The sequence below is a fragment of the Porites lutea genome, chromosome 1, assembly GCF_958299795.1.
Source record: "Porites lutea chromosome 1, jaPorLute2.1, whole genome shotgun sequence".
In the NCBI taxonomy this organism is placed as follows: Eukaryota; Metazoa; Cnidaria; class Anthozoa; order Scleractinia; family Poritidae; genus Porites; species Porites lutea.
In genome coordinates, this window is record NC_133201.1 from 56,968,650 (window position 1) to 56,996,149 (window position 27,500).

At 38.0% G+C, this 27,500-nt stretch overlaps 3 protein-coding genes across 4 annotated transcripts in view; 2 read left to right on the forward strand and 1 right to left on the reverse strand.

The window, feature by feature from the left end:
- Nucleotides 1-16,629, forward strand: part of LOC140922963 (cGMP-dependent protein kinase 2-like) — a 19,910-nt gene extending 3,281 nt beyond the window's left edge. The window contains exons 2-14 of one of the 2 annotated variants that reach the window (XM_073373013.1): nt 684-1,134; nt 2,031-2,120; nt 2,690-2,765; nt 2,947-3,010; nt 4,008-4,092; nt 5,220-5,296; nt 8,890-8,926; nt 10,156-10,219; nt 10,747-10,857; nt 12,004-12,027; nt 12,743-12,857; nt 14,373-14,465; nt 16,012-16,629. In XM_073373013.1, the coding sequence (XP_073229114.1) occupies nt 752-1,134; nt 2,031-2,120; nt 2,690-2,765; nt 2,947-3,010; nt 4,008-4,092; nt 5,220-5,296; nt 8,890-8,926; nt 10,156-10,219; nt 10,747-10,857; nt 12,004-12,027; nt 12,743-12,857; nt 14,373-14,465; nt 16,012-16,142 (1,350 nt within the window). In that variant the 5' untranslated portion in view covers nt 684-751 and the 3' untranslated portion in view covers nt 16,143-16,629. The remainder of the gene's footprint in view (nt 1-683; nt 1,135-2,030; nt 2,121-2,689; nt 2,766-2,946; nt 3,011-4,007; nt 4,093-5,219; nt 5,297-8,889; nt 8,927-10,155; nt 10,220-10,746; nt 10,858-12,003; nt 12,028-12,742; nt 12,858-14,372; nt 14,466-16,011) is intronic. The other variant, XM_073373021.1, reaches the window with a different exon arrangement.
- The window catches only part of LOC140932597 (uncharacterized), a 91,103-nt gene that overhangs the window by 24,847 nt on the left and 38,756 nt on the right, over nt 1-27,500 (reverse strand). The window lies entirely within an intron of this gene.
- LOC140940275 (NADPH oxidase 4-like) overlaps nt 21,453-27,500 on the forward strand; it is a 19,502-nt gene continuing 13,454 nt past the window's right edge. The window contains exons 1-7 of the mRNA XM_073389202.1: nt 21,453-21,595; nt 24,270-24,365; nt 25,438-25,542; nt 26,002-26,086; nt 26,269-26,366; nt 26,602-26,629; nt 27,219-27,265. Of these exons, the coding sequence (XP_073245303.1) occupies nt 21,521-21,595; nt 24,270-24,365; nt 25,438-25,542; nt 26,002-26,086; nt 26,269-26,366; nt 26,602-26,629; nt 27,219-27,265 (534 nt within the window). The 5' untranslated portion in view covers nt 21,453-21,520. The remainder of the gene's footprint in view (nt 21,596-24,269; nt 24,366-25,437; nt 25,543-26,001; nt 26,087-26,268; nt 26,367-26,601; nt 26,630-27,218; nt 27,266-27,500) is intronic.

Below are 27,500 nucleotides of genomic sequence, written 5' to 3' on the forward strand. Positions count from 1 at the left end.
AAAAGGTATCACGCAATATCAAAACATGCGTTACATATTTCTTCATCTTGTCGCCACCGAGCCTAGCATTTGCATAACTTCGTGGAAGAGATAAAAGCTTCCAAATTCTTTTAAATTTCAAACGATACTTTGGTTGTAAATTTAGAGAATACAAAGACGGAATCATGCAGTTGTTGATTATATTCAGCGATCTTCGGTGTCTTTTTTTAGCGATTTCATCTGGGCAAATAAAGGCTTGCATGACATCTAAACAATACACTTTTGAAAACAATGTTACATTAATTTTCAGTTTGACTGTTGGAAGATTTTCACGGCGTGAAATTAAATTTCACGGTGACTGAAATTTTTCACGGCATAAAACATTTTCACGGCCATTATAAACTTTTTCACCGCGTGAAATTTTCACGGTAGCCGTGAATTTTTCACGGCGTGTTCACGGCGTGAAAGAGAAATTTCACTCACATTCCAAAAAGTTTTCTTACTTTCACGGCCTGGATCGTGAAAATAGGCATAGCGTGAAATTTAGATAAGCCCGCAAGTCGCATGAAGGGTCACATATACACACTCTTGTGAAACCACCAAAATGTTAATGTTGGTAAAATGGATGGCCAGTTGTTGGTTTGTAAGTTTGCCCAGTACATTTTCTCATGAATCCCATATTTTTTTCATTTTTCTTCCCTTAGGTAAACCCCCTATTCTCATAGCATAACAACCTGCTCAAACTAAATCCACCACAGACATTTGCCAAGCAATGGGTAACAGACAAAGTTCCAAAAGAAGGGAGAGTCAGATTGTACGTCCAAATTTGGCATCAGCTGTCAATCCATCACTTCCATCTGAAGCTGTCAATACACTTGCAAACTGTTTGAACCGCCTGCCACTTGTTCTTGATAAGAGGGTACGGGATGAGGTGATACGTCGGGTGGAACTGGTCGAGACTCCTGATACTCCAGAAATTCTTTTAAGGAAGGGTCAAGAGCCATCTGGAATTTATGTGCTTGTGTCTGGAAATGTAAATGTTGTGAGTGAAAATGAAAAATATGTTCTGAGAGAGATCCAAGCTGGTGATTGTTTTGGTGAAGTTTCAGTCCTTTTTAATATCAAGTGCACTGCTGACGTGAAGACAGTGAACAGGTATAGAGAAGTATTCAGGTGTTTCATTTAAATCTTGACAGTGGTGCCATTTGTGAAAGTTCTTTTTCGTTTTTCAAATAATGATAATTATTGCTTTGTAAAAGTACTTACAATACTTCATGTTTTAGGGAAATAAATAAAAAATAATCAAACTGGTAATTTGCTGTGTTGCTATGATGGAAAAGAAAGCAAAATGCAATGGATATGGTTGATGAGAAATTAGTACTATTTTTATGTGAAAGGAAAGATTATAAATCAAGCATTGCTTTAAAAAAAATGAAGTGTTATTATAATAACACTGTAGTTTCATGAAGTCATTTTTAAAGTTCTACAAAAATCTGTCAATTCTTTAATGATTCTTTGGTCTTTATTAAGACATAAAATGAAGATAAAGAAGTTATAAATGCAACTGACTGAGTAGCCTCTTGATGTACATAATGTCGTGGAAAATTATTGTGAGGTATATATTATGTGTTATTGACCAAGCATGAGGTCAAGATGGCTGGATTATATTGGCCAAGTTCTTTTTTGTGTTTTTATTGACCAAGATGAAGTAGAGGTCAATATTCAGTCCATCTTGACCAAATAAGCTTGGTCGACAATGAAGGATTTATTATATGGCCAAAAAGTGAAGATTTACTTGCGGGACCAACATGGGAAATCCCCAGCAGGCAAGATTGACCCATCTTGCCTGCTCAGGTAGCCAATCAGAATGCAGGATTCACTTCATCTTGCCTGCTTGCTGATTCAGCCTTATAATAAAGCATTTTACACCAGGATATCTTAGAGTTATTTAAAATAATTCAGGTTTCCAGGCACTTAAGTCTACTTTGGATCACTTTGCTCCTCTATCTTTTCAAGTGACATGTGTCCATTATCTTTTTGTCTTTAACAAGGTGTGTAATTTTGTTGCTAAAAACTTCTGATGTTCGTCAACTGTTTACATTTCCAAGTGAAGTGACGCTGTTGCAGTGGTTTCGACAGAGGTAGTGTCACCTATCTTACATGTATGTGCTTATAATGGATGCTAAAATAAATAAGTTAATGTGATAATTTTTGAAAACCTGTTTCTCCTGTTTTTCCTTTATTTAGCAATGTGACACATGTATAAAGTTTAGGTCATGTTCGCACTATGCAACCTTTTTTTTTTGTTTTGCAAAAAATCTGTCAACAGGAAGACATTGCTGGTTCAAATAATTTTTTTGACATACCAAAATTTTCTCAAGGGTAACCAAACTTCAAAGATTCCATCCAGAAAGTTCGGAGACCTACAATTTTTTGTCAGTTGACAAAATCCTCTGTTCCTTGACAGCTATGTATAAAATGCTCTAGGCAATTTGCTACAAATGCAAGATGTTGTACATAGCTCTGCCATCCAGAATGGAGTATACATGTTATTGCGGTCAAGTGCCTGTACCTGTGTATTTAACTAATATAAAAATTTGTTGGTTCCATCTAGTTATGTTATTACCTGAGCTAAAAGCTGGGGCTGATTATTCACTGAAAATGATATTTATTTTGATTTATTATCTGTGTGTGTTTTTGCTATTAATAGGAGGTACTTTGACACCAGTAAACTGTTCAACAGTCACCAGCTGTCTCGTGAGATTGCCCATGATGTGCTACAAAGGGTAAGATCTTGATATTTATTAATAATATTAAAATTATACCAAAAGTAATTTACGAACTGTGTTGATCTCTGTTGTCTTGAAAATATTTTCCAAAAAAAAAAGCAAATATCAATTTTTAAGCAAATTTTTAATTTCATTATATGTAGGTTCCTTAAAGTAATTTATTTTTGTATAATTATAGTCTCCAGTGTTGCATGGTTGGAAGAAAGAAGCTTTAGATGCTGTAATAAAAACAGTTAAACCTGGTAAATTAAACTTAAGTTAATATCATTTTATTATTTAAAAATAATAGTAATTTGAACTATTCAAATCACCAACCCCTGACTGAAAACAAAAGGTAATTGTTGTGTAGAGTACTGAAATTGATTGAGGAGCACCATTACAGTATTTTGTCCTATGCTGCTGTAAACGTCACAACTCATGGAAAAACTTGGTACTTTTAGTTGTTTTTAACCCATTCGCTCCTGGAGATTTTGCCGAAAAACGCGTTTTGAAACTCTAGTCGAGTGGTTTTCTGGTCACTGTCGTGCTATAAAGAGCTAAAACTTACCACAAACCGGTTTACAGGTCGTACACTTGGCGGCCTTCTGATCCAGATGCAAAATATCAGCTTGCGAAGTTCGGGCATGCGCAGAAAGCAAAATTTCGACATAGTTTTTGGGTTTAAAAGTGACACAGCAGTCTTGACTTTTACTTTTCGCTTTCTCTCCTCCCTTCTTTTTACGCTTTTCTTGCCTCACTTTTTTTTGCTCTTGCTGGGCATTTAGTAGGCTTCATTTTGGTGGGAAGAGTTTTTAGGAAAGCTTTTAGGATCTTAGGATTAGGTGAAAGGAAAGGTAGGTGGGTAATGGAACAAGATTTTCATGGAGATTTTCAGGTCCTTGTCAGGTGGTTTTTTGCTTCTTTCTCCGGTGTCCTTGACTGAATTGTGCTCATTCTGGTATGGTTTGAAAGATCTCTTCACTCTGCACAAGTTAGCGAAGAAAGTTGTCCTTGACCGTTAAAACTGATGACGTCACAGAGGGTAGAAAGGACCTGGATCCGCACGGGCGGTTACGGGCGGTTCAGGGGCGAATGGGTTAAAGTACAGTCTTTACATGTAACATGTACTTGACCATGATTTATTTAGGGTTTGCATATTTTCCAGTCAATGAGAAAAATGTTTAACAGAAAGAGAACAGGCATTTTTTTTAAAGAAAAGTTAGGAAAGAATAAAATTAATGGGTAATTGTTACATTGCAGAAATTATTATGCTGTATCCCGCAAATGGCATTATTACCAAAGAAGGATGGAAGGGGCAGGAAATATTTATTCTTGTTCATGGACAGTAAGTACATTGAACAAATTGATATTATATTCCTTCTTGTGTCACATGTAATTGGTTCAATTCAGATTTTTTGAGTTTATAGTTTGAACTGCTTTAAGACTGAGTGACTGCCCTAAACTGAATTTTAATAGGCTGATTTAGCAACAGAATGGGAACGTCAGTTGACAACAGCGTGTGCAAATCAAACAACTGGCTTGACCAATGTCAGAGTGGCAAATTGGGTACTGGAAGTCATGTTTAGTCCTTTCTGTGCGCTTTCCCATCGCCAACTGACGTTCCCGTCATGTTGCTAAATCAGCCTAATACATGTATAAAAGAATAGAAACCCTCTGTTTAATAACACAGTGGAACATGTATCTATGTGACTACCTCTTATTAGATTCAAAACATCAAAATTTACCTGGTCAAAGCTCTGTGATAAAGTTAAACCGCTTACAACAGACTAACCTTTTCATTGTTTTTAACTTCTTGTAATTAAGCACTCGCCGCATGGTCTGACCTCTGACCTGCTCCTTGTTCATTGAATGTACTACTCTACTGAAAGTATACAAAGAACTTCCATTGACAAATTGAAACCACACATATCATAGCTTAGAAATTAAGTGCAATAAATTCTCTTCCAAAAAGAAAATGTGTCACGACCTTTCTTGGAAGAGACCCCTTGTGATTTGATTTCCATGAGTGACTATCTCCCATAAGCAACCACTAAATTGTATTTTGGGCGGTGACTTATGGGAGGTTCCACACTTTATAATGGGCAGTCTCTTGGTGTTGGGGACAGGTACAATCACCAAATGACGTAATACAAAAACATGAAAAGTACACCGCACAATACCCACACCACAACACAATAGCTAACCAACAATAGTTTTCCGCAGCACCAAGAAAAACCTGTATAATGCACCGTGCCCAAATAGACCAGGCACTGATAAGGTGGTGACTGGCAATCTTTACAGTAAATATAGGGCACTAATTTTTATTTGCCTTTGCCTTAGAACCTTTATGATGATCTAAGGGAAAAGAAAAACTAGCATTCAGAATTTTCAAACCAAAGAAAAATTTGAATCACTTTGAACTGAGACAACACTCAATATGAACTCACTGGTTGCTCTATTTGTACTCAACAGGGTTACCTTTTCCACAGGGGACCAAGAGCTTGCTACATTTGCTGCTGGAGAAAAAGGCTTTTCCTTTGGTGAAGAAGGTATGTTTTTATTAACTGCCTTTAAGGGGCTATACATGTACGTATGTGACACCACAGTTAAGGAGTGGAATAGATGTGAAGACTGTCAGACTCCTTTGCTATATATCAGGGGAACCCAACGACTGTTAAAATATCTGTTTGGAGAGCCAGATGTTGCCTCAAATTTCTTCTGCTTGAGGATAGCTAAAAATTTCTAGATGACCGTTCCTTTCACGAACAATTTTCAAAGGCAAAGCTTATCTTCTAAATTCCCTACAATTTTCTAAAGTTTAATTTTTCACATTTCACTCCCCAGAATAGGCTCTTTTCCATAGAAAAAAGGAAACCTGAAATTTTCGGATTCAAAAATGTGATGGAGAGAGGAATCAGTAAAATTCCACTTTCATAATATGTTAAAGGCCCATGTTCACCCAAACGGCTTTGCGCGCTTGTGTTTTTGTTTTGAAACGATTCTTTTGTCAAATGCAGTGTTTTGATTGGCTTCCACTTTGAGGAGCGTTGCGTGACGATACTAAAAACGACTGCGAGGGAGACTACAATTGCAGCTTTTTTCACGCTTGACCGAAGCTTAGAGAGAGAGTATCAAAGAAGCCAGTAAGACTTTTAATTCTTTTCCAAATGGAGGAAGATATATCGCCGACTTCGTTAAATGTCACCGCAGAAAGCACCTCAAAATTTAAACTGGTAGTGAATGCATATGGATGCCTTGTTGAGTCCGATGAACACAATGAAGGTCATAAATTACAGGTGAGGTTTTCCTGAAGCCCGATTCGACTGTGAAATGTTTTGATTCCTCAATCTATTATTTTGTGTTAATTCTTAGGAAGCTTTTAGGTATGTGTTCTCGAAAGAATAAGCGAGAAGTTGTGTTTGCAAAGCGCCGAATCAGCACTGCATACAGTCTGTAATCGCTGTAATCGCTGTATTACACTTTCTTTAGGTTTTGCTAAGGATTGGTTTGCTAATAAGAGTTCTCGCTACTTTAGAGCCGGCTTTAATCGTGATACGCCAGACGATAAGTTTACGTTAAGGATATCACTCGCTTCATAGGTTAAATTAAATAAAGCATTGTTCATGTTAGATTGACTCGCTTGTTTTGCTTTCAACTGATTTCAACGGGACCTTTGTTTACAATTGAACATTCGATGTAGAAGGAACTCGGCAAACACGCTGTCTGTAGAATTTACAGCCAAGAGTTTCTTTCACATCTCTCCAGGATTAAAAAAGCGGATTCACGGAGACGAGTGTACTTCGGCGACCCCCGTCGACGCGGTCTTCCAACCATGCTTCCAACCGTTCGTTTCGATGGAGCCGCCATCGAAAGTGCTGCAGTGAAACAAACACTCACAGAAACAAAAAGGCTCGATACCATTCCAAAATATCCAAAAAGATGTAAAGAAAAATACCAAAAGAACTTGTTGAGACTTTCTTTTAAACCAGATTTAGCGAACTGTAGAAGATTAACAAAGATTGACTTTACACACTAAAGTCAGCGATTTTCAACTACGCGAATGTTTTTTCTGGATTACAGGGCGCGCAATGCATCTAGGGTGAACATGGGCCTTTAAATTGCATCTACAATTTTTGGAAAAAAATAATACGTCTTAATCCCTTCAAATTTCGAAAAGACTCAAGTTCTCCTAGCCTAGGATGACTGAACAGATATGAATTTTATAGCGCCATTTAGAATGCTTTTATACAGATCTAAAAGTACTCTGGGTAGCCTGAGAAGTGTTTTCAATGGATTAGGAGGAAACCGTCATTGGGTGGCCACCCTGACATTTTGTGGACTTGAACAATGCACAATGTTCAGTAGCTTTCCTATCATTAATTTGGATCTTTCTGACCAATAAAAGTGTCGTATTAATTTATTCTGTGACAAGCAAAATAAAAACTTAAGAATTGTATGTGCAGAGTCAGGGGGCTCCTAACATACAGCTGTAATCTGCAGTGCCGTTGTTTTTATCTTTGATGTTTGCCATTTTTCATAAGCACTCTCCTCTACTAACTATGGTCATGAAGATATTGCTGCTGTTGTTGTCAGTTCGCATCTCTTGTAAATTCATTTCTCAGATCTTAGTATTCTAACAATTCAACTTTATTCACATGTTGAAATTGGGCTCACTTTCTTTTTCTGTTCAACATGGGTTACTAGCATTAAATAGAAAGATAACTGATTCACTGAAAAGAAAACCAAGCTGACATAAGAAATTGCTCAAAAGATGAAAAATTAATGCCTCGAAAAGCATCTACTTACACTAGTGTGAATTGTCTCTCTGTTTTCAGTTGTATTCACATACAGTCAAACCCCGCTATTTCAAACTCGGTTAATTCGAAGTCCCCGCTATTTTGAAGGAAGATCGAATCAGTCATTTACTATCAGCTATTTCGAACTTGGTTATTCGAATTCCCCGCTATTTCGAACTCATTGTCCTTTCCCTACACCTTTTTTAATTTAAAACCAACCCCATTATTTTGAACTTGTCAGAAACAGAGCACATACATAAGAGCACAGCTGGAAACGTATTGCATTTTATTTGAGCTCGAACAGAACATTCAAAGATTTTTCAATGCAACAGCATCTGCTGATTTATCCGACATATAAATATTTTATTTATTATCAGTGTCTCTCTTCTTACTGTACTGTATTTTATTAAAAAAATTATTCATTGTTACGTGATTTTACGCTTCCCCAGTTATTTCGAAACCCCGCTATTTCAAACTTTTTTCCATTTCCCTTGGAACTTTGAAATAGCGGGGTTCAACTGTATCTTTACTTCTTCTCAACTGCTAGGAAAAACTGAATTTTAAATCTTGCACTGGCTTTTAAACCTTAACCCTTAAGGGAATTTAGGGGACACATTGCTATGGGCAACCAATTTAATTAAATAACAACTGCTGTAGGTCAGTTCTGTGCTTTAGTGATTTTATTAAGTGCCTTTACCCATACACAAAATGCACCTGTAGAGTTGTGAAGAAGATATTAAACAAAATAGTTCCATCACAGAGCACTCTGCACTGACCATGACATTTTTTTGGTGATTTTACTGAGAAGGAATATCATCTTGAACATTGAATAAGCTGGCCCAAATTTTCGAGTTTCAATCCATGTGGAATCCTCACCATCCCTTGCAACAGAAGTCAGTCAAGTTTTAAAAACAAAACCCAGCTTCTTCTTTTCAGCAACTGCAGCCACTTGTTTTTTTCTTAAGGGGGTTACATGTATGTCATGTTATAGATCAGTGCTAGCACTTTCTCATCAATTGAATTCCAAAAATAATGGTCCAGTTTTAATAATACATGTACATGTAATTACTATTATACAATTTTTTACTACCTCTCAAAAGTGACCATCTTAGAAAACGACATTTGCTACCATTAATTAAGGTTGATTTCAGACTGTTTTGGTTAGGGCTGGTTATATGTTTGTCAGAAGTGATGTAAGTTTTCTTTTGCATGAAAGTTTTACTATATGGAAGGAATTTGATATTATTGTTACCATAAATATTTTGTCCAGGCTTCATTGTGAGTATACAACACCATTCAAATGTTGTGTGACATTGTACGAATAAATGCTGCAATTTATCATTCAGGTTTTTTCACTGGGACTGAGAGAAGATCCACTGTGAGGTAATAATTCAGGTAAAACATAATCTAGACCCATGGTTCCCCTCTGAAGAATAGGCCCTCATAATCTGAAAATTACTACAGTCAAACCTCTTTAATATGTACACCAAAGGGACAGAAACAAGTGTCCTCTTTACACAGGTATCCGGTCCGATTATAGAGGTAGAGAGTGTATGATTTTTGGCATTTCTGGGACCAAACGAACTGTCCGTAATGGAGAGGTGTCGGTAAGGAGAAGTTAGACTGTATTGTCACAATCTGGAAAACAGCTCTAGAAAAGAAATAATAACAACATATAATTATTTTGTACCCTTAAAAAATTGTATTAGCAAAGCTGTGCTCTAAGGAAAATTGAAGGGAGCCTAGTGCTCTGAAACTTTAAAATCTAGGGTGCCTGAGCGTTTGATTTGTGTGAAAAAAGTAAGATTTGCTAGTCACCTGAAAGCAAAAGTTACATGCCTTGGGCCACCGGGCTCTGCTAGAGCACAGCCCAGATTAGTAATACATGTATTTAATAATTATAATCATTATTGTGGGATACAAACTACATGTACAGTGATTTTGTTACAAATAGTTATGGTGAGTCCTGGGACTCATCTTGTGAAAAATCATGAGTCCCTGCTGTCATAACCAGCGAGTCCCATTTCAAAAAAACAAGGAGTCCTATTAAAATTGAAAATGCTTGGGCTTTTATGCAAGCAGACAATTAATCTGGAGACAGATGCCAAAACTCAAAACATGTATTAAGGTTTACTGAAATTAAAATGTATAGTCCTTCTATATATTTAAAGCAGAAAAAAGACAAACAAATATGCATCTTTAAACAACAGCCACAGAAATCACACGGACAGGATATAATTATTATAAATGTATGAATGAACTTGCTGAAAATATAATCACAAAAATATATTTCCAGCAAGAAAAACCAGTCCTCATTGGTCTCAAAAATTAGTTTCCACAAACCAGTAGTTGTTGTGATGATTTTATATTGGGGGAAATGTTTTTGCCTGTGGTGGTGGTGGGGGGTTTCTTTCATTTATACAACAAACTTTATTGATTTGCAGCCCTCAGCAAACTGAATTATACACAGTTGTACACAGTCAGTCAAAGTTTTTGAAAGTGACCTCCTTGAGAATGTACAAGTTGTTGCAACTAAAGCTGGTCATTTATCAGAGTAGATTCTTGTCAAGTTAAAAAGCTGAAAGTGAAAAGAAGTATTTTTTGTTCTTTAGGTCATCTGGGCCTTGCCAGGTCATTACGCTTCGGGAAGAAAACTTCCATGATGCTTTTAGTCAGGTTTGTTGAAATGATAATTTTTTTATTATTATAAGACAATTTTATTATTAGTATTCCACTTGACAAAGAAAATGTGGACACAGCAATCCAAACTGTATGTGCGAATGTATCATATTGACTTTATAACATGCCACTTTATCCCATATTGTACATAAATAGTGTTAATGTTTATGGGTGGTTAGTTTATAAGGCTGTTAAGGTGTGAATGTGTTAAGCTACTACGCTGTAAATTATCTGTCTATTGTGAGGTCCTTTGTGATTTACCAGTACTGTTTTGACCAGGGTTGTTATTCTTCACTTGTTGCTGTTGCAACATCTAATAAAGCCGTTTTGAGTGGGCCAACATGTTTGTTCAAGTTTCAAGATATCTTGAAGACTTTTCATAGCATTTTGCAAATTTCAAATGAATTTAATGAACATTGGTTAAAAAGCTATATAACATCCCATGATATCTAAAGCGCTTTAATATTAAGGTATCTAATTTCATTAACTTTGTCTGCTATTTTAATTTTGTTCCCTGCTTGCAGTTCACAGCAGAAGCATCTCAACTGCAAGAACTGAATGTAAAGTGGAAACAACAAGTAAACCAGAGAGATGCTGAGTTGTACACAAAGTATGGAGGTGCTTTGGATCTCGAGGTTTGAAGCTTTCTTTTTTGTCTTTCCATTTACATTGATGCTCATATACATGTAGATGCCTGTGTAGAAATAATAATTACATTGTTCTTTGCATGTTGTCCATACCTAAAACACACTGACAATTGTCTGCTAGGGACGTTTTTTTTTTCTTGTTTTTTTTTTCATTTGTGATCATTTCTTTCATTTCCTCGTTACCTTTTTGTTTTGGATATCTATAGAGCTAGAGGTAAATTAGTAACGGAGCTCTCGCGCGCGAAGCGCGCAGCGGAGCACCATGGGTAAAAAAATGTGGGAAACTACCCATCCGAGAAAATTTGGTAATCACGTGACCGTACACCCACCGACCGCCCGCCCGACCGTCCGTCCGCACCACAGACATACCAATGTAAAATAATTCAATTAACAGGTATAGCAACCCAAATGCAACTCAAGGTTTTATTTGGAAAGAAATCGCATGGCCGCCCGGACTTTTAAAAAGAAAAAACAACAACAAAGTCGTGTCTTTTTCAACGTTATTTTTGATGTTTACACTCACGTGGATAACAGAGAAAAGAGAAGAATTTTGTAGGAAGAAAAACATGAAAATTCAAAGCGGCTGTGAGACAATGAGAAATGCTAGTGGCCAGCAAGGTGAAACTGAGCGGCACTAAAAAATAAAAGCGAACATCAACACAGGAGACAAAATATTGGGTAAGAATTCCTCCATAAAAATAATGTGCAACTAGGCAGTTTGACGTTTAGTCCTACAAAACAGCGTTGTGGTTGTGCAAAAAAGAAGGACGAAAAGCGTGCTGCACGTGCAAATTTTGTTGTTTTGCTAATAAGAAAAAAAAGTGTGCTGCACGTGCAATTTGTTTTTTTTGCTAATTAGATCTATTGATGCTATTTCCATTGGCCTCCCCGTTTAGCATTAGACGATTTAATTTTTTTTTGTTTACAAGTTTTATTAACAAGAGCTTCGCTTTTAGCCCTGGTTAAATCTATATATTATTCGTACAGTGTCACAACTTTAATTTTTTGAAATGTTTTTGGGGGATTACATTTAGCTTGATGTATATTGTCTTGCTATGATACCAACTTTTCAAAAAAAAACTTATTGATTTAATTAACACTTAACAGTCCTTGTTTCTGTTTTGGTTTTCTTAGATTTTGAGGATGACTTTGAAGCAGGTAAATAAAATGAGTGGTGATTGCAGTCTCAGACAAAAAAAAACTTACTTGTGCCCTGCCTTTTTGGATTAAAAGAAACACTATGTTTTTGCACTTTTTTCATGAACATCAAGTTAATTCTTGCACAATTGCGAAATATTAGATCTGAGGAATTAATATATTTTTCTAATTTTCAATATTCGTCTCATCCAGGATTGAATGTTAGTGACCATGAGGTAGCAAAAAAGGAGTATTGCGACTCCCTTCCCCCCGCCCCCGGATGGAATGCTAGTCGATCGTAGGGTTATTCCCCAGCAGTATGTCGCTAAACTCCTGGGTGAAGAGGGACAAAGTGGAGTAAAGTTCCTTGTCTAAGGAAACAGCGCGACGGGCGAGGCTTGGCCCCAGACCTCCAGATCCGGGGTTCGAGGTGTTAACCACTCGGCCACACACGCCTCCACAAGCGGCCAAGAGATCCTTATGATAGCATTCACAACTGTTGGTGTAAGGAAAAAGTTTATGAAAACTACTGATGATCTTGTCAAATATAAACTAATATAAACATTACAAATAATCTTGTCAAGTACGTAATACTCACTCAATATTACCTACGTTCACTCCGGAGAAGTGGTTGCCAAATTAAATAAATTAGAATTTTAAAAAAAATTAATTGAAAAGAAACGAAAACGAGCAGGTAAATCAGTTTAAATTTAAATGGTTGGGGTTTGTTTACCAGACAGATGAGTTCCAGCAGTGTCCTCCTGGTTTTTTATATCTTATTGCATTGTCCATGGTCATCAAGGAAGTTCAAGAAGATGAAGCTGTGCTGTCTAAGAGACAATACCAAGATGGTCAGATTATACTGTTCTGCAGAATTTATCAATCACATAACAACCACGGTGGTACAGATAGTCCTACTCAGTGAATCGACTCTTATATCGCCTGATGAAGACCTGCAGTATGCGGTCGAAACGTCGCGATCAATATCTAGGTGAATCATGAGACAAACTATAAACGAACCGCTTATATCATTTAAGTTGTTTCTATTTTTGAGTAGTGAAAATTCAGATAATCAATGATAATAATAAAAATTAATTTCCGTTATTTACCCTCGGCAGTGTTTATAGCACTAATGCTAGTGGGGGCGAGCAAATTCCTAAAACGAACAATTTAAATCAAACATAATGTGGTTAAAAATCCCAACTGGCCTGAGGCAAACCAGTTGGCTATTTACAAGCGTGGCCGAGGATTTGGTTAGTATACAACTAGCATGTCGAGTCTGTGGACGAAAATGCTAAACTGTGACCATTCACTTACCCAGGTTTTTCAGGCCATTTGGCGAAAATTGCCTATTTGTGGTGTTTTTTTTGTTTTTTTTTTATAGCTTTTAAATATTTTAATTTTATTATTGTTATTTTTTCTTTTGGTGAAAAATGTGTTTAAGGCCTCGTCCAAATTATTCCGTATATTTTCGAAACCACATTTTTATACGGGAAAATTATCGACTTTCCGCCCACACGTAAACAGGGAGTCCGCGCGAAATATTTCATTCGCGTACTATTCCTGTAAAAATATGAAGTTTCAAAAATACCCTGATTAGTGTGGATGAGATGGGGCTTAATCAAGGGATGGTAGCATTTATACCTAACCTGAATCTGAAATCCCAGTGATACTAGCGAGCTTAAGTAACAACTATGACGACGGCTACGAAAACGCCACTAAAAAGTGAATTCGCGCTGCTTCCAACGTATTCGCTGTTATTCCATCTCGTTCAATTTGTTAAATGTTGGCAAATGTTTCTGGAGTTGAATTCTAAAAGACTTTATCAAAGTTCATAAAAAAGAAAAAGAAAGTTGTTATCTTGCGTTCACGTCCTAGACCGAGCTGAAATTAGGCATTTTTTACGTTGTAGTCGTTCAGCGACGGTAAAGAAATGTACAAAATAGTGTGGGGCACGTGTGAAGTTGTTGTTTGGTTTATTAAACCTACTGCGTCTTTTCCCGTTCTTGTTGACGTCGCCGTTGTCGTTGCTTAAGCTCTTTACTGTTACCGTAGGCTGCCTACTCCACCATGTAGTGCTGGGTTTAAACGTGTCCTCTGTTAGAAGCTTTACACAGAGGGAGGGATTATTTTGTGGTATCCTTTTTTTTTTAAGTTACCCTGTTTAAGGTTTTTGTAATTGCTGAAAGAAATGAAAAAAACAAAACCAACCAACCAACAAATGACAATCAAATACGCAGACACGTACCCTACTGTCTATGAATTGTACATGACTTGAGAATTATAAAAAAAAAACGTTTTTTCTCTTCCAAGATAGATATTCTCGAGATTTCTTAAGTTGAATGATTGTTTGTATGTTTTTGTAGGTGGTACTCTCTTTGTAGTACTCCAAGGAAGTGCTGAAGTGATGGAAGATGATATACCTGCATCACACACCGTGGGGCTTAAACAAGTCTTCTGTAAGCAGTGTTTGTGTTAAGTGCTGCTAACCGAATGAATGCACTCTAAGAATGCGCGCTTCTGATTAAATCAACGTTTGTGGGGTGGTGGTGGGGGGTTGTATTAAGGGACAAATGGTCAAACACTCGTCACAGTTACAGAACTCGGCACAATAGCAACACTCCCCACAGTCCCGACACTCGTCACAGTCAAAACACTCGTCACAGTCAAAACACTCTTCACAGTCACAACACTCGTCACAGTCACAACACTCGTCACAGCCAACAGACTCATCACTGTCACTCGTTTTCAATTTCCGTTTTTCACGTCCAGCACAGCTGTACAAACAATCATGGACAAAATACTTGGGATACTTTTGCATTTCTGGGGCGTTTTCCAATTCACACAGGTCCAACCCCTCCCCACACCCCACAAACAATGTTCGACGCGTGTATCCAGATTTTTTTCCGAGTTTCAACTTTGTATAGGGTGGGGGGAGGGAGACCTGCAAGAAAATTTTGAAAAGGATACACTGTTTTAAGAGGGAACAGGGAAATGACAGAAATATATGAATATTGCAGTACTGTCCCAAGGACTTTTGTCCAGGATTGTAGATTATGGCATTTCTGGCTGAATTCGTGGGTTATTCGATAACAGCTTATAAAAGCATAGCGTTTTGCCAATAATCAACCACAAGAAAGTTGTGGGTTTAGGTAGTTTCAGACCACTGAAAAGACCTGGCCCGTGTTGTTCAAACGTTGGATATTGCTATCCACTGGATAAATCACTATTCAGAAGTTAGGTATCAGGGAAACCAATTGCGCCATCCAGTGGATAGAGATTTATTCAGTAGATGGCGTTATCCACCGGATAAATCACTATCCAGAAGTTAAGTATTAGGGAAACCAAATGCGCTCTCGAGTGGATAGAGATTTATCCAGTACATAGCGTTATCCACCTTTTGAACAACTACCGGCCTGACGATCACCCGTTTGTTCCTACCCACAATACACGTAGATGTGATCATATCTAAGTTTGTAAAATCTAATATGTTTTCGTACAGGTATCCACATCAGATTTCTCTCTCTGCCAGCCTAGTTTGTACCGAAAGGCCTTGCAGACATTAAGCAATTTCGTGTTGCCTTTAAGGCTTGAGAATTGTTACCCCGAAATAAGGATTTTTGATAACGTGGTTACCTAAAATCGCCGCTACATATGATTGGCTCAATAGACGTCAACCTCGCTATCTGGTAATGTATCTGGTCCACGATTATTGGCTCGCTCAAAGTTCTGCAATCACTTTCGAGCCTTGTGCATAGCCTGACAAACATGCACCAGGTATGCTTTACGGATCACTGTTGAATTACAGATAAGACTTACGATAATAGAAACAAAGAGAAACAGAAATGAAATGTTAGTATACGTATTTATTTAAAGGAATCTGCTCGCAATGAACATAAGAAGTGTAAAGACAACATGTAGGATAATATTCGTGTTAATATTGAGCTTAACGAACTCAAGCTGCAAATGAGTTTGACTAGTCCTATCCTTTCTGCTCTTTTGTAGGGAAGGCTGGCAACATGCCTGTCCGGGGATGGGTAAAAGCAACGGAATTGTGTGTGGCAGCTGTTTTCCCAGAGGGGGTAGTGAGAGAAGCCGAGAGTACATTCCCCGATGTTGTGCTTCCCAGACCTTGAGCAAACATTCTTTGGATGGAATAAAATAACGCTGAACGGGTACCGCGTATGGGTGCTTCAGGAATTATTTACGTGAATGGATAGTGACATTTTGCCTTCGGCAGAGAATGGGTGTGCTACGTTCCAGACAGACTTTATAACCCTGCATAACGCGACGTGTGTAGAAACCTGAATAAATATTCCGGGTTTTTTCTGTTTTTATTTATTTATTGTATAAAATGGAATGGCTGAGCTGTATGAGTTAACTTTCGCAAAGACTTCTGGGACTGTTACTAGGACCAACGTTCCCAGAAACCATTGCAAGGTGAGATATAAGGGACATTTCCAAATATGGTGAATCCTAGTGTTTGTATCTAATTGCAGTAAGAGACCTGTTCAGTTCATATTCAATTTTAATATCTGTTAATATATACTTCTCTCCATTTCCGGCCCTGTAAAGTATTAGCTCAACTGGTCCAATTTAATTTTCGCCATTAAAGAAACTTTTCCCAACTTGATTTGCGTTGTCCAAGGCCTTGTCTTGCCCTTTATTCTTTTTGATCGGCGACGCGGACTAAGGGTGGATCAACCGGTAAAAGCAGTGTCCTGCGGGAACTGAGGGTGGACCCGGCCGGGTGGACGAAAGATCTCCTGTTTCGGCGGAGATTTACACTCTAATTGAGACGTTTTATCACAAATCCCAAACAGGGTCCTTCCTTCAAAGCAAATAATAACTATAATGCAATGACATCTAGACGTCAAGCACAACTTTAAATGATGTTTTTTATGGCATTTCCAAGGACCTAGATTTCACCAATTTCTGAGGGGCCGGCCGCAAGATATTGCCCTATTCACCATTTTCACATTATACCATAATGCACCTTGTTTACCCCCTCCCCCTCCAACCCCCCCCCCCCCCCCCCCCAAAAAAAAGGAAAAATTTTATGACCATTGTCTTCGACTTCTCTAATAACGACTGTATTACCCAGGAAAAGTTGGAAACAATGGTTATGCAAAATTTTGGGGGTAAACAAAGGTGCATGTGAAAATGGCTTTTTCGTTAGTTCAATAACCACTCAACAGTGCAATAACCACACCAGTAGTTCAATGATCACACATTAGTTCATTGAGCGTAAACTGCATGAAGCTGAGGGAAAAAATAGCCACAAATACGTTAGTTATTTTTCAATATGGATGTGTAGCATTAAGTAAGTGGTAAATACTCATTTAGCAACGATACTAGAACTAAATTGATAAATAGCCATGGTACACTGTTATTAAGTTCTAGTGAGCTTACTAATATAGACAGGAGAAAGTACAGACTTTGTAAGCGATGAAACGATTTTGAAGGACTCGCTCCACGAAGAGGAAAGTAATGAAAAGGAAGCAATTTGTGATAAGAAAGAAAAACGAGAGAGAAACTCTGCTAACATTGTTGTTTTGGAAACCCGAGTAAACGAGAGAAAACAAGATCACCTAAAAATTTAACTCAGTTACTAGTACTGTTTTTCAATAGACCGTTGGGAGAAAGTAAAGTCTCCCTTCTAGCCTTTCCGAAACAATTAGAACCCAGTAGAAACTCAAAACAATTGAGAAGAGAAACACGTTTACTCCGCAGGGAAAGGTGTCAAGAATGCCCGGTGCTGGGCTAGACAATGCGAGGGCCGGCTGCAACTCAACATTTGCATGTTTAAAAGGGCATTTATTAAAAAAAAAAAATGAAAATGTAAAGTTGAGCGACGATAGTTCCATGCGGCGTCATGCCCGATTTTATGCACCAAAAGATGGAGTTTTTGTGACGTGCCGTCCGAATTAGCCTGCAAACCAGGCGTATTTTGCGGAGCGAACCACGATAATACTCTTTTCGGGACTAGTACTCTCCCGCCATCTTGGACGTTGAAACTCACAGAGAAAAAATAGTTTCAAAGGAAAGGTCAAAACCAGTTTGTTGTCCAAACTTTTAAACCAACACCAAGTGTAGATATTTCTGTTTAAGTGTTAATGTAGTTGTGGACATTACAAGACCTTACAACTATGCTATATCTGAAAATATTTGAAAATTTTGTGAAGTGAAAGGCCAGGGAAACCTCCAAAACACAACAGTTAAATATAAATTTATACAGAAGTTAATATTTACTTCAACTATTGAACTAAATTTTCACTAAATAACCGTCAACTGTCTAAAGCCCTATTTAAAATTTAGCCGTAAACCGTTCGAAATTGGAAAAGAAAGTAACCGTCGATCAAAGCTACTACCCAAGTGAGACCCTCCTATAGTCGATCGAGTTAGAGGTACCTCAAAAGAATAGTTAGACTACGAGTAGTACCCATTTTCCCTCAGGGATAGTCGAGCAAGCGAAACGCGAGCGCGCGTGAAAATCACCACACGCAAGAAAGGCGAGCTTACGCGCGGTTGCGTTTCGTTCTCTTTACTATGCCTGCGGAAAAATGGGGACTACAGTAATTGTAGTCTAAAGAATAGTGTGATCCGTCCATTTATCTTTTACCACAGGTAAATAACCCAGGCTCTGTGATAGTACCACAGTACGGTTCCAGCCAAAATTACAGTGTTTGTATGGGGTAAAAATATCATCCTAAAATTTCTAGGAAATACTAAATAAAGATCAATGAAACTTATTCTGCGTTAATTGTTGTTGTCCTTATTGCTCCAACGAAGATTCGTGATAATTTGCAGTAATTTGTTCAAATTCACTCTATATACAATAGTAATATACAAGGTAATAAACACGAGATGCCATTTTGGCCGACATGCTCTCATTCAACACAACTTTTTCCACGAAATGCGAACTCCAACGGAAAATTAAAGAGGGCAGGATGGTAGAAATAGGATAACAGCAGATGTAGAAACCAATGAAGCTGTCCCAAACTCGAAGGATATAATCCAAACAGACCGAGAATATGCACGCCGAAGCAGCCGGGCCAGATCAACGCACGGCCAAGAAAATAAGGGATTAAATTAACTGCAAAAACCGTGGACGAAGATCCTGCTTATTTTAAACTTTGGATCTCTAGAAAAGAGATCAAATCAGCTAAAATGAACTTATGAAGCAATCACAATATTATATAGATGGAGAATGTCGCAATAAAAGGGAGGGGCGGAAATGACGTGCAACATAAAAACTGGAAAGGAAAAATACTAAGGATATGGATTACAATAATTCGTCACGGCGGTTTAGGCCATGAGGTTCAAGAGTCATGGCCTTATCTTGGATTTTTAGTATTTCCAGTTTTTATGTTGCACGTCATTTCGGCCTCTCCCTTTTATTGCGACATTCTCCATCTATATAATATTGTGATTGCTTCATAAGTTCAGTAACATCTGTAAACCTGAAGAAGGCTGATATGGCCAGCCGAAATATTGTTATAAAAAACAATGCACGTTGTTTTAAATCAGCTTTGCTGTAGTCTTCGGACTTCTCGTTCTTGTTTCAAGAAAATGAGGCCTGGGCACTGTACAAAAAAATCCATACCGGGAGTCCTGAGGTGACCTTTCTGGGGACCGATACATCATTTGCCCAAAGCCACCCTACCCTGCTGAAAAAATACTTGAAGGCACCCCACCCATTTTTTGAGGGAAAAGCCCTGGGGACGAGGTTGAACATACAAACACTGTAATTTTACTGGAACCGTACTGTGGTATTATCACAGAGCCTGGGTTACCTGTGCTTTTACTTGAGAGCTTGTCTCTTACTGATTGATAGCCAAGTCTGAGAAAAGAAACAATTCTCAAGCATGTTCAAGACATGGCCCTTTCTCTGATCTTAGACCCGCCACGCAGAAATTTGCTTCCTTAATAGAAGTATGGTTATTTTAGCTCCTTCCACAATTTCAAGTACGAAGCAGAAATAATTCAACATCCTTGACATTTTTTAACCGTGGTCACGTGTTTGATGACGTCATGATTAAGAAAAAGAGGGAAATGAAATTGGCTAATGGCGTTTACCTGTGGCAGGCAAAGAACCATGCAGTATTCATTGACTTGGTGCATAAGTTCAATTCTGTCCTGAACGATGAAAAAATATCGTTTCATTAAGAAGTTATTAGAAGAATAAAATGGTCACGTGACCTAATTTTAAAACTTATTCTCTAACGGTAAATGGTAGTAATCCATTTTGGACAGATTCTTAAGAGGAGTAACCAGACAATTATGTTATAGTGTTTTAACATATACCCATTACATGTCATCTCGGCGGCTCATTTTCACTTTTCTCTTCGCGTAAGAAAACTGCTATAATGAGTCACGTGACACAAAAATTACCCTTTTAAACAAGAACACTGACTTAAGGATGTCAAGTTCTATGTTATTGCCAAGATTCATCATGTTTACGTAAATTCTCTTAAAGTTATGACTCTTTGCAGCTTTTATGCAAATAGGCTTTGGGTCATCATGCCTTAACAAGCTTAAGATTCTTGAATACTGGCTTCTAGCACCCTGCCATTAATGTTATCAAGATATAGGACACATAGGATGAGGAACTTGTGTTGTTATAACTGGCTCTTCTGCATCGTGGTTTATTTTATACCCCAAATTTTTGACATTACCGGTTTGTCTTAAGCTAACAGGGTTGCTTGACCTTTTATTGTACTGCGAGCTAGTCTGTGTACAGCCACCCCCTCCCCTCAAACAAGGAGCTGCGAATGCCAAACTCTCTCCGGTTGTTTACTGGCTATTATATCCCAGACGGAGGGGGGTAACCCCGGAATTTTTGATTTTTGGGCTTTGATTTTTGCCCCCGTTTGATGAAATCCGGAACACCTCCCCCCCCCGGTTAGCCACCCCTCTACTCGTTATATCTATTCAATACATTTTCATTCATTGTTGTATTATGGGGAAGCCGAAGAGATTCTAAATTGTCTCTGGTTGGCAACTGAGATGCGGTAGTGGTGACGTGAAACAATGAACCGGAGCCAACAACCAAGGGTTTTAAAACGCCCAGCTAGCCAACCGGAAGCTTGGTTGTTATCATTCTCTTCAGGGAGTGGAGTGCGGTAGTGGTGACGTGAAACAATGAACCGGAGCCGACAACCAAGGGTTTTAAAACGCCCAGCTAGCCAACCGGAAGCTTGGTTGTTATCATTCTCTTCAGGGAGTGGAGTGCGGTAGTGGTGACGTGAAACAATGAACCGGAGCCGACAACCAAGGGTTTTAAAACGCCCAGCTAACCAACCGGAAGCTTGGTTGTTATCATTCTCTTCAGGGAGACAAAAGGGTTTTTATCGTCCCACTTACGTCTAGATTCAAAATACTCGCCGCGCCTCTCGTCTGCGTATTCGTCGTCCATGTGTCTAGAATTCAACGTTCAATATTATTACTAACTGGCCTTGTTTCTAGATCATTTAAGCGCTCCGGTTTCCTGCGAGAAGTGAGTATCTGGAAGATGACTAAAGTGATTAAGGTTAGAGAATGTCTGCATCGATTCCTTGCCGGATTTCTAAGCAAATTTATCGGGCCGGTGAGTATGTTTTTAGCTATAGTTTGGCTTTATATTTTTATAAGTTAATGATCAAAGTCAAATCCAGTATTGGTATCCTTCCCTAATTGATAGCCACTACAGACAGCATCACCCACTTATAACCTTTGTGACACAGGGTACGAAGGCATCACTATCATCTTCAAGTAGCTCTTAATATCATCACGTTTTACATTGCCGGATCAAACAATTACGTTAATGGTGATTTCATAGCAAGCCATTGAAAATGATAAAAGCTGAATCTTTTTTTTTTCAAGGACAAAAGTGATACAGTACATGTATTGACAAGAAAACACCGGCTTATAGAACAAGATATTGTATTCTCTGTATCAGAAAGTGCACCATCTCTTTTTAATTTGACTAAAAATCGTGAAAATTATTATACTTTTGTAAATGTAAGCCACTACCAGCGATGGGTTGATTTTGAAGTAAAATGGCCAGCATCTTAAGAGAGACTTGGATTGATAGCAATCGTTAATTGATATCGAATTGCTTGGGTTAGTATTTTGTTGTTGGTTAGACAGTATTACTAAGAAAATTTAAATTTTGAGCGGAAGCTAAGAAAGTGATTTCCTTAGGTCACTCAACCAACTCTGAGGTTTCGGTAAAATGAATAACAAAAGTGTAAAGCGGCATTCATCAGGTCCGGAACAGCTGAAAATTCCGATCACCATCATTTCAGAAACAGTCAATTTGTTCTCCGTTCCGAAAGTATTTTTAAAACAATGAAATCTTTATCTATTTTCCCTTTTTTCATTTTGCCATACACATATATTAATTTGAACCTTTCATTATAAAACTGTAAGCTTATTTATGTAAATCTTCAATTTTTTTCATTTTTAATCTTTTTTTTTGAAGCTCTGTTGCCTCAGTTGATAAAGTCCTAAATTAGTGCTAAAACCGCTTTAACTGCCACGGCACTGTGAGTAAGCTCTATAATAGCTTATAATAAGGTATACCAAATTACACCAAAATAACGCATTGTCGACAAAATTCGGTGGTAATGATTTAAGAACGATTAATAAAAAGCGTTTTCGTAAACTCCCTGGCCGTCATCTATGAATATATAGTGTTCAATGGTAAGCTCGAACATTTCAACTTGGTTTGTTTGTGGTTTATACGCGTAGCTCAATTATGTCTTTTTTATCAAAAAGAGGAAGTTTCAGTAGTTAAGCAGGGCTTGGTCAGGAAACTATGCCAGGTGTTTACAAAACGCAGCGATTATAGCTGAGCCCATACCCTAATCAGTCTTCTAGTGCCTTAATTATGTGACAGGGAAAAGAAAACAAAAAATATTGCACACTTGGTTTTGCAACGGGCGGGACCAGCATAGGTTACTGATTGGCCTAAAAAAACAATAAATAATATCAAAAAAAATAATCGCACATAAAATGAACTCTCTGGCTTCCTTATACCTAAGTACTCGCGACGTTCAAGATCTTAGACGTTTTTTCAGCATCGTCGATTCGGTTAACAGGCAAGCCTCAACCTAAAATGAGAGCGACGAGTTATCCTACCGACGGGCGCATTGTGACAATTGCAATAACCTTCGAATGGTACTAAAATCTTAATAAAGGTTAGCTTTAGCTTGTGTCACGCTTTCAGATAGTAGGGAGGTCGCGAAAATAAAACATGCACAGCGAAAATCAGACGGGCGCGAATCGAAGCCCGTTCTCTTCCCAGCCCCCGCATGTTTTTCGCATCACTTTTTACTAAACGACTGCACGACTATCTTGGACGAAGGTTCAGTGCTGCGTTAGAATAGGCCACTTCCGAGTTCCAAAAATCCTCACTTTCAAAATGAGGCCAAGTGCGCAACCATTCTTGTGAAAATGAGTTTTATTTGCATCAGAATGAAAAATCATTTCCATATCAAAGCTGAGGACGTAACCTCGTTTTGATACAGAGGCCTGGGGGAACTCGGAAATGGCCTATTTACTTGTCGTCTCTTCGGGGTTGTAAAGTTCAGATTTATGGGATTATATCAGGTAGGGTGTGTGCCGGACGAGTCTACTATAAATTTAGGCAGCCAGGTATCACTACTAAGGACTGTACTTAAAGGAATTATGAAAGCAGAAGAGGAAAGGTGGAAAGAAAGAAGGGCCAAGCATTCTGTTGCAGCTTCACTACCGTGAATTAAAATTACTACTAACAGCTCTCATGTGCTGGCTGTCTGTGGTTAGTCAAAGCATAAGTCTCGCCCAGATTGCTTTTCTTCTGGGATTTATCAGAATTTTTAATCTATTTTTGCGACTGACATTCCCACCTCTTTTGCATCAACCCAGCCCCCCCCCCCCCCCCTCTACCCGGGATTTTAAAAGAATACACCCTGCGTCAAATTTAGAATGGGCGGCAATGTCTGTACAAAAACACTTGTAGGTAAGTGACTCATATCTAAATGAGCATACCTTAATAAGATTTTTCGCAGTCGTATAATCACCCAGGACGGAGGAGTGTTATCAATATTAGCTATGAACAAGTGTTTTTGGTACATAAAATGTCATGTTTGATCAGCTCTGGGGATCCGGAAAAAAAGAAATGTCCTTTCTTTGAAAGCGTAAATAATTATCGAATTTGCTTTTAAAGGTAGCGGTTTGAACCCCTGGACTTTCCAATGCACTATGACTTTTTCATTGACTTTAACTTTGTTTCGCAGGCGATAATATTTGCCATTAATGTGCTGGTGTTTCTACGTTTCTTCTACAAATACAGATACTCTTCTGAGTATCGCTATTTGTATACCATGTTAGGGGTAAGTGCTGTTGTAATAAATACAAATTATTATTTATTTAAAATATATTATAAATTTCTGACTGGCGTGAATGTTCCAACATTCGTCATAACCAGGTGACGTTAATCATGATTTCGAAGATGTCTGCCTTTATCAATGTCTAGTTTGACATACAGATAAGTGGCGTGGTGAGTCATCTTTTCTTGGTAGTGCATTATGAAAAGCTAGATAATCCATGGCGGGTATGCAGATTTGAATTAACAAATAAAGAATCCTTGACTGTGCTCTGTTTTTGTTGTAAAGCACACAAGAAGCGGCTAGAGCACGAACGAAGAGTAGGGAGAAACACTCGACTACTTCTCGTGTTTCTCCTTACTTTTTGGGTTTTCTAGCCGCTTCGTCGCTAAGAGATTCACAACACAACAGAGCACAGTCAAAGGCTTCTTTATTTGTTTTATAACTTTTGATGATAAAGAATCCATTAATTTCCCACGCATCACTTTTTAATTTTCAAAGCAAACATTATTTCCAAAGCGGAGAATGTTTTAGCACGCTTAAGCCAATCACAATCATTCCCTTTTAATTTAGAAAGTGCACTGAATGACTTGATTGGTTGAATAATACAAAAGCTGTCAAAGCAGTTAAATGCTATCACAATGGAAAACGAGCGAAACGTTCTGTGAAGTCGAATGCAGAAGAATGTACTTTTGACGTCCAAAAATCAGGTAAAATCAGGTAAATGCTCAAATAAATCTGGCCAAATTGTGGCTCATGGAAACCGTGGACGTTATTAACATGACAATTTGAAAACAAACAGATGGCACGACAGCTTTAGCTTCTGCTTCGTGTCTTATATTCTCAGAAGGCACGCTTTTCAGCCAGTCATTGTGCGCGTTATTTCTAAACGTCATTATAATTAATACTAAAGAAATTGTTGGGTTCGTCTTTCTTATGATTTGAAGAATAAAGCAATTCTCGGGTGTTATCGGCATTTTCACATCATACCCAGTGTAATCCACTGACTGCTAATTAGTCCGCAACTAAGGCTCAGGCAGTAAAACTCTCAATTTCTATTATTTTTCTTTTTTTATAGGATAGCTTGTGTTGGTCGCGGGGTTCAGCCTCGGTTCTATGCCTCAATTGTTTCCTTGTGTTGCTTCCCATGTGTCGCAATACATTGGCGCTAATAAGGGCCAAGGTGAGTTCAAAGCCTTTTACAGACGTTCTTACTTCTGATGCTTACTACTAGACCTCTTCAGGCAATGAGGGCACACTAAACACAGCCAAAAATCATCATCATCATCATCACCATCATCATCATCATCATTATCAGCAGTAGCAGCGTTCTTATTTTATTTGACAGAGCAGGTTACAATGTATTTAAGACCGAAATAGCAACTTGAAGCACCTCCACACCGCCAAACTACGCGATATTATCAGCACCTAACGCCTGCGCAAAGCCATATAACATGGGCAGTGGCGGTAAGCGTCCTTGTTTTAGAAACACTTGTGAAGGCGAACCACAATAACAAACCAGTGAGGGTCAGTGAGGGTTAGCTGCTCTAATTCTAAAATTTGGTCCTTGTTTTAATCTGACGTTTGGTTGTTACTTTGTTGATCAAAATTTAATTTGTTCTAAATATGGATATACTTGCAGGTTATTGGCTGTGTATTCAGACGCTTTTTGGACAGAAATGTCTGGTTTCACAAGGCATGCGCAATTGGTATCATCGTGTCGACTGGTACGTTCATGTCCCCAAAGCCACTCGGCTTAATTTGTAACGATCCTCGCTTCAAAAGACCAAATGACCAGTAACCAGAAGAAACGACAGGCCGGCTGGGTTCCCTCCAGGAACATCTTTTCTTCAACTAACAAAAAACTCAAGCAATTGTCCATGCTAAATATATTTTTCTCTGTTATCAGGTACTCACATTGTAGCTCATGTTATAAATGCCAAGAGATTTTCCGTCAATTACAGTTTAAAGTTCAAGGATTTAAACTTTGCCTCCTATCACAACCAGGTAAGTTAGGCTGTATTAAAGCGGATATCACACAGAAGTAAAAGCAATGATCGACAAATAGGCCTACCACTGACTTATAACAACGCAGTGAGTGCTTATGAAAAAATCAGTAACGATCATTGTTAACTAACTTGACTCTATCACCCATCAGCTGACCCATAAACAGCTTTTTCATTAATTAGTTACTGGTTGTTGGTGTATTCAGTTATTTATTTATTTATTTATTTATTTTCAGGAGCCTTTAGAGCTAGTTTTTACCTCAGGTGAGGCTTTTTATTTACAGTTGTTCTCTCCTGAAATTATTTAGGTTGGGCTGGCGCACTTAGCTTTATAAACGTGACATAATGTGAGTTACTTTTACATGAAAACATAGACCAAACTTAGAGGTCTTCTGGTTTATGTACTGAACTTGGTTCCTTTGTAAATTTCAATAAATCATAACTTTTGAATATATGGCTGGAATGATTTTTTTACCAAACAGCACGCGATCTCCTTACTTCGGGGTCACATGACACCTTTGTGTTTCCCGTCAAAAGTCTCTGAGGAGAACATTGCAAAAGTCTATGACCTTTGAGGGCAATAGTGCACGTACCAAGCGAAAGTTACCTGCGCGCTGAGATTTACTTTGAATGATAAATTTGTACACGTGGAGGTTTTTCTTGATGGGCTTCATTTAGTGATTCGACCCTCGAGAAATTAGTAAATTTCGTTTCCCTTGAGTAGTCTCGAAGTGCTATTTACTATTGAAACAAAAGCTTGACCAAGTTTACCAATAAAACAGAATGGACAGCAACAACACAGCTCGTTAGAGTCTAATCACTTTATGAAATTTATATCGCATATCCTTTTCAGTTGCAGGATTAACAGGATTATTAATGATGATAGTCCTTCTTGCTATGGTACGTATAATGTAATAACCCTCTGAAGCATTAATTTTAAACTATATTAGTATAATTACATTGATTATTATCGGAAATAGAGCGATATGATTGGCTAGGAGCTTCGCTTTATCCCGCTATGATCACCGCGCGGTGATTATAACATTGAAGGCTAGCAGTTTTCAAAATGGCAGTCAGATTTTTTGATGTTTCAGAGTCGAAAATTGATCAATGTAATTATACTAAAACAATTAGT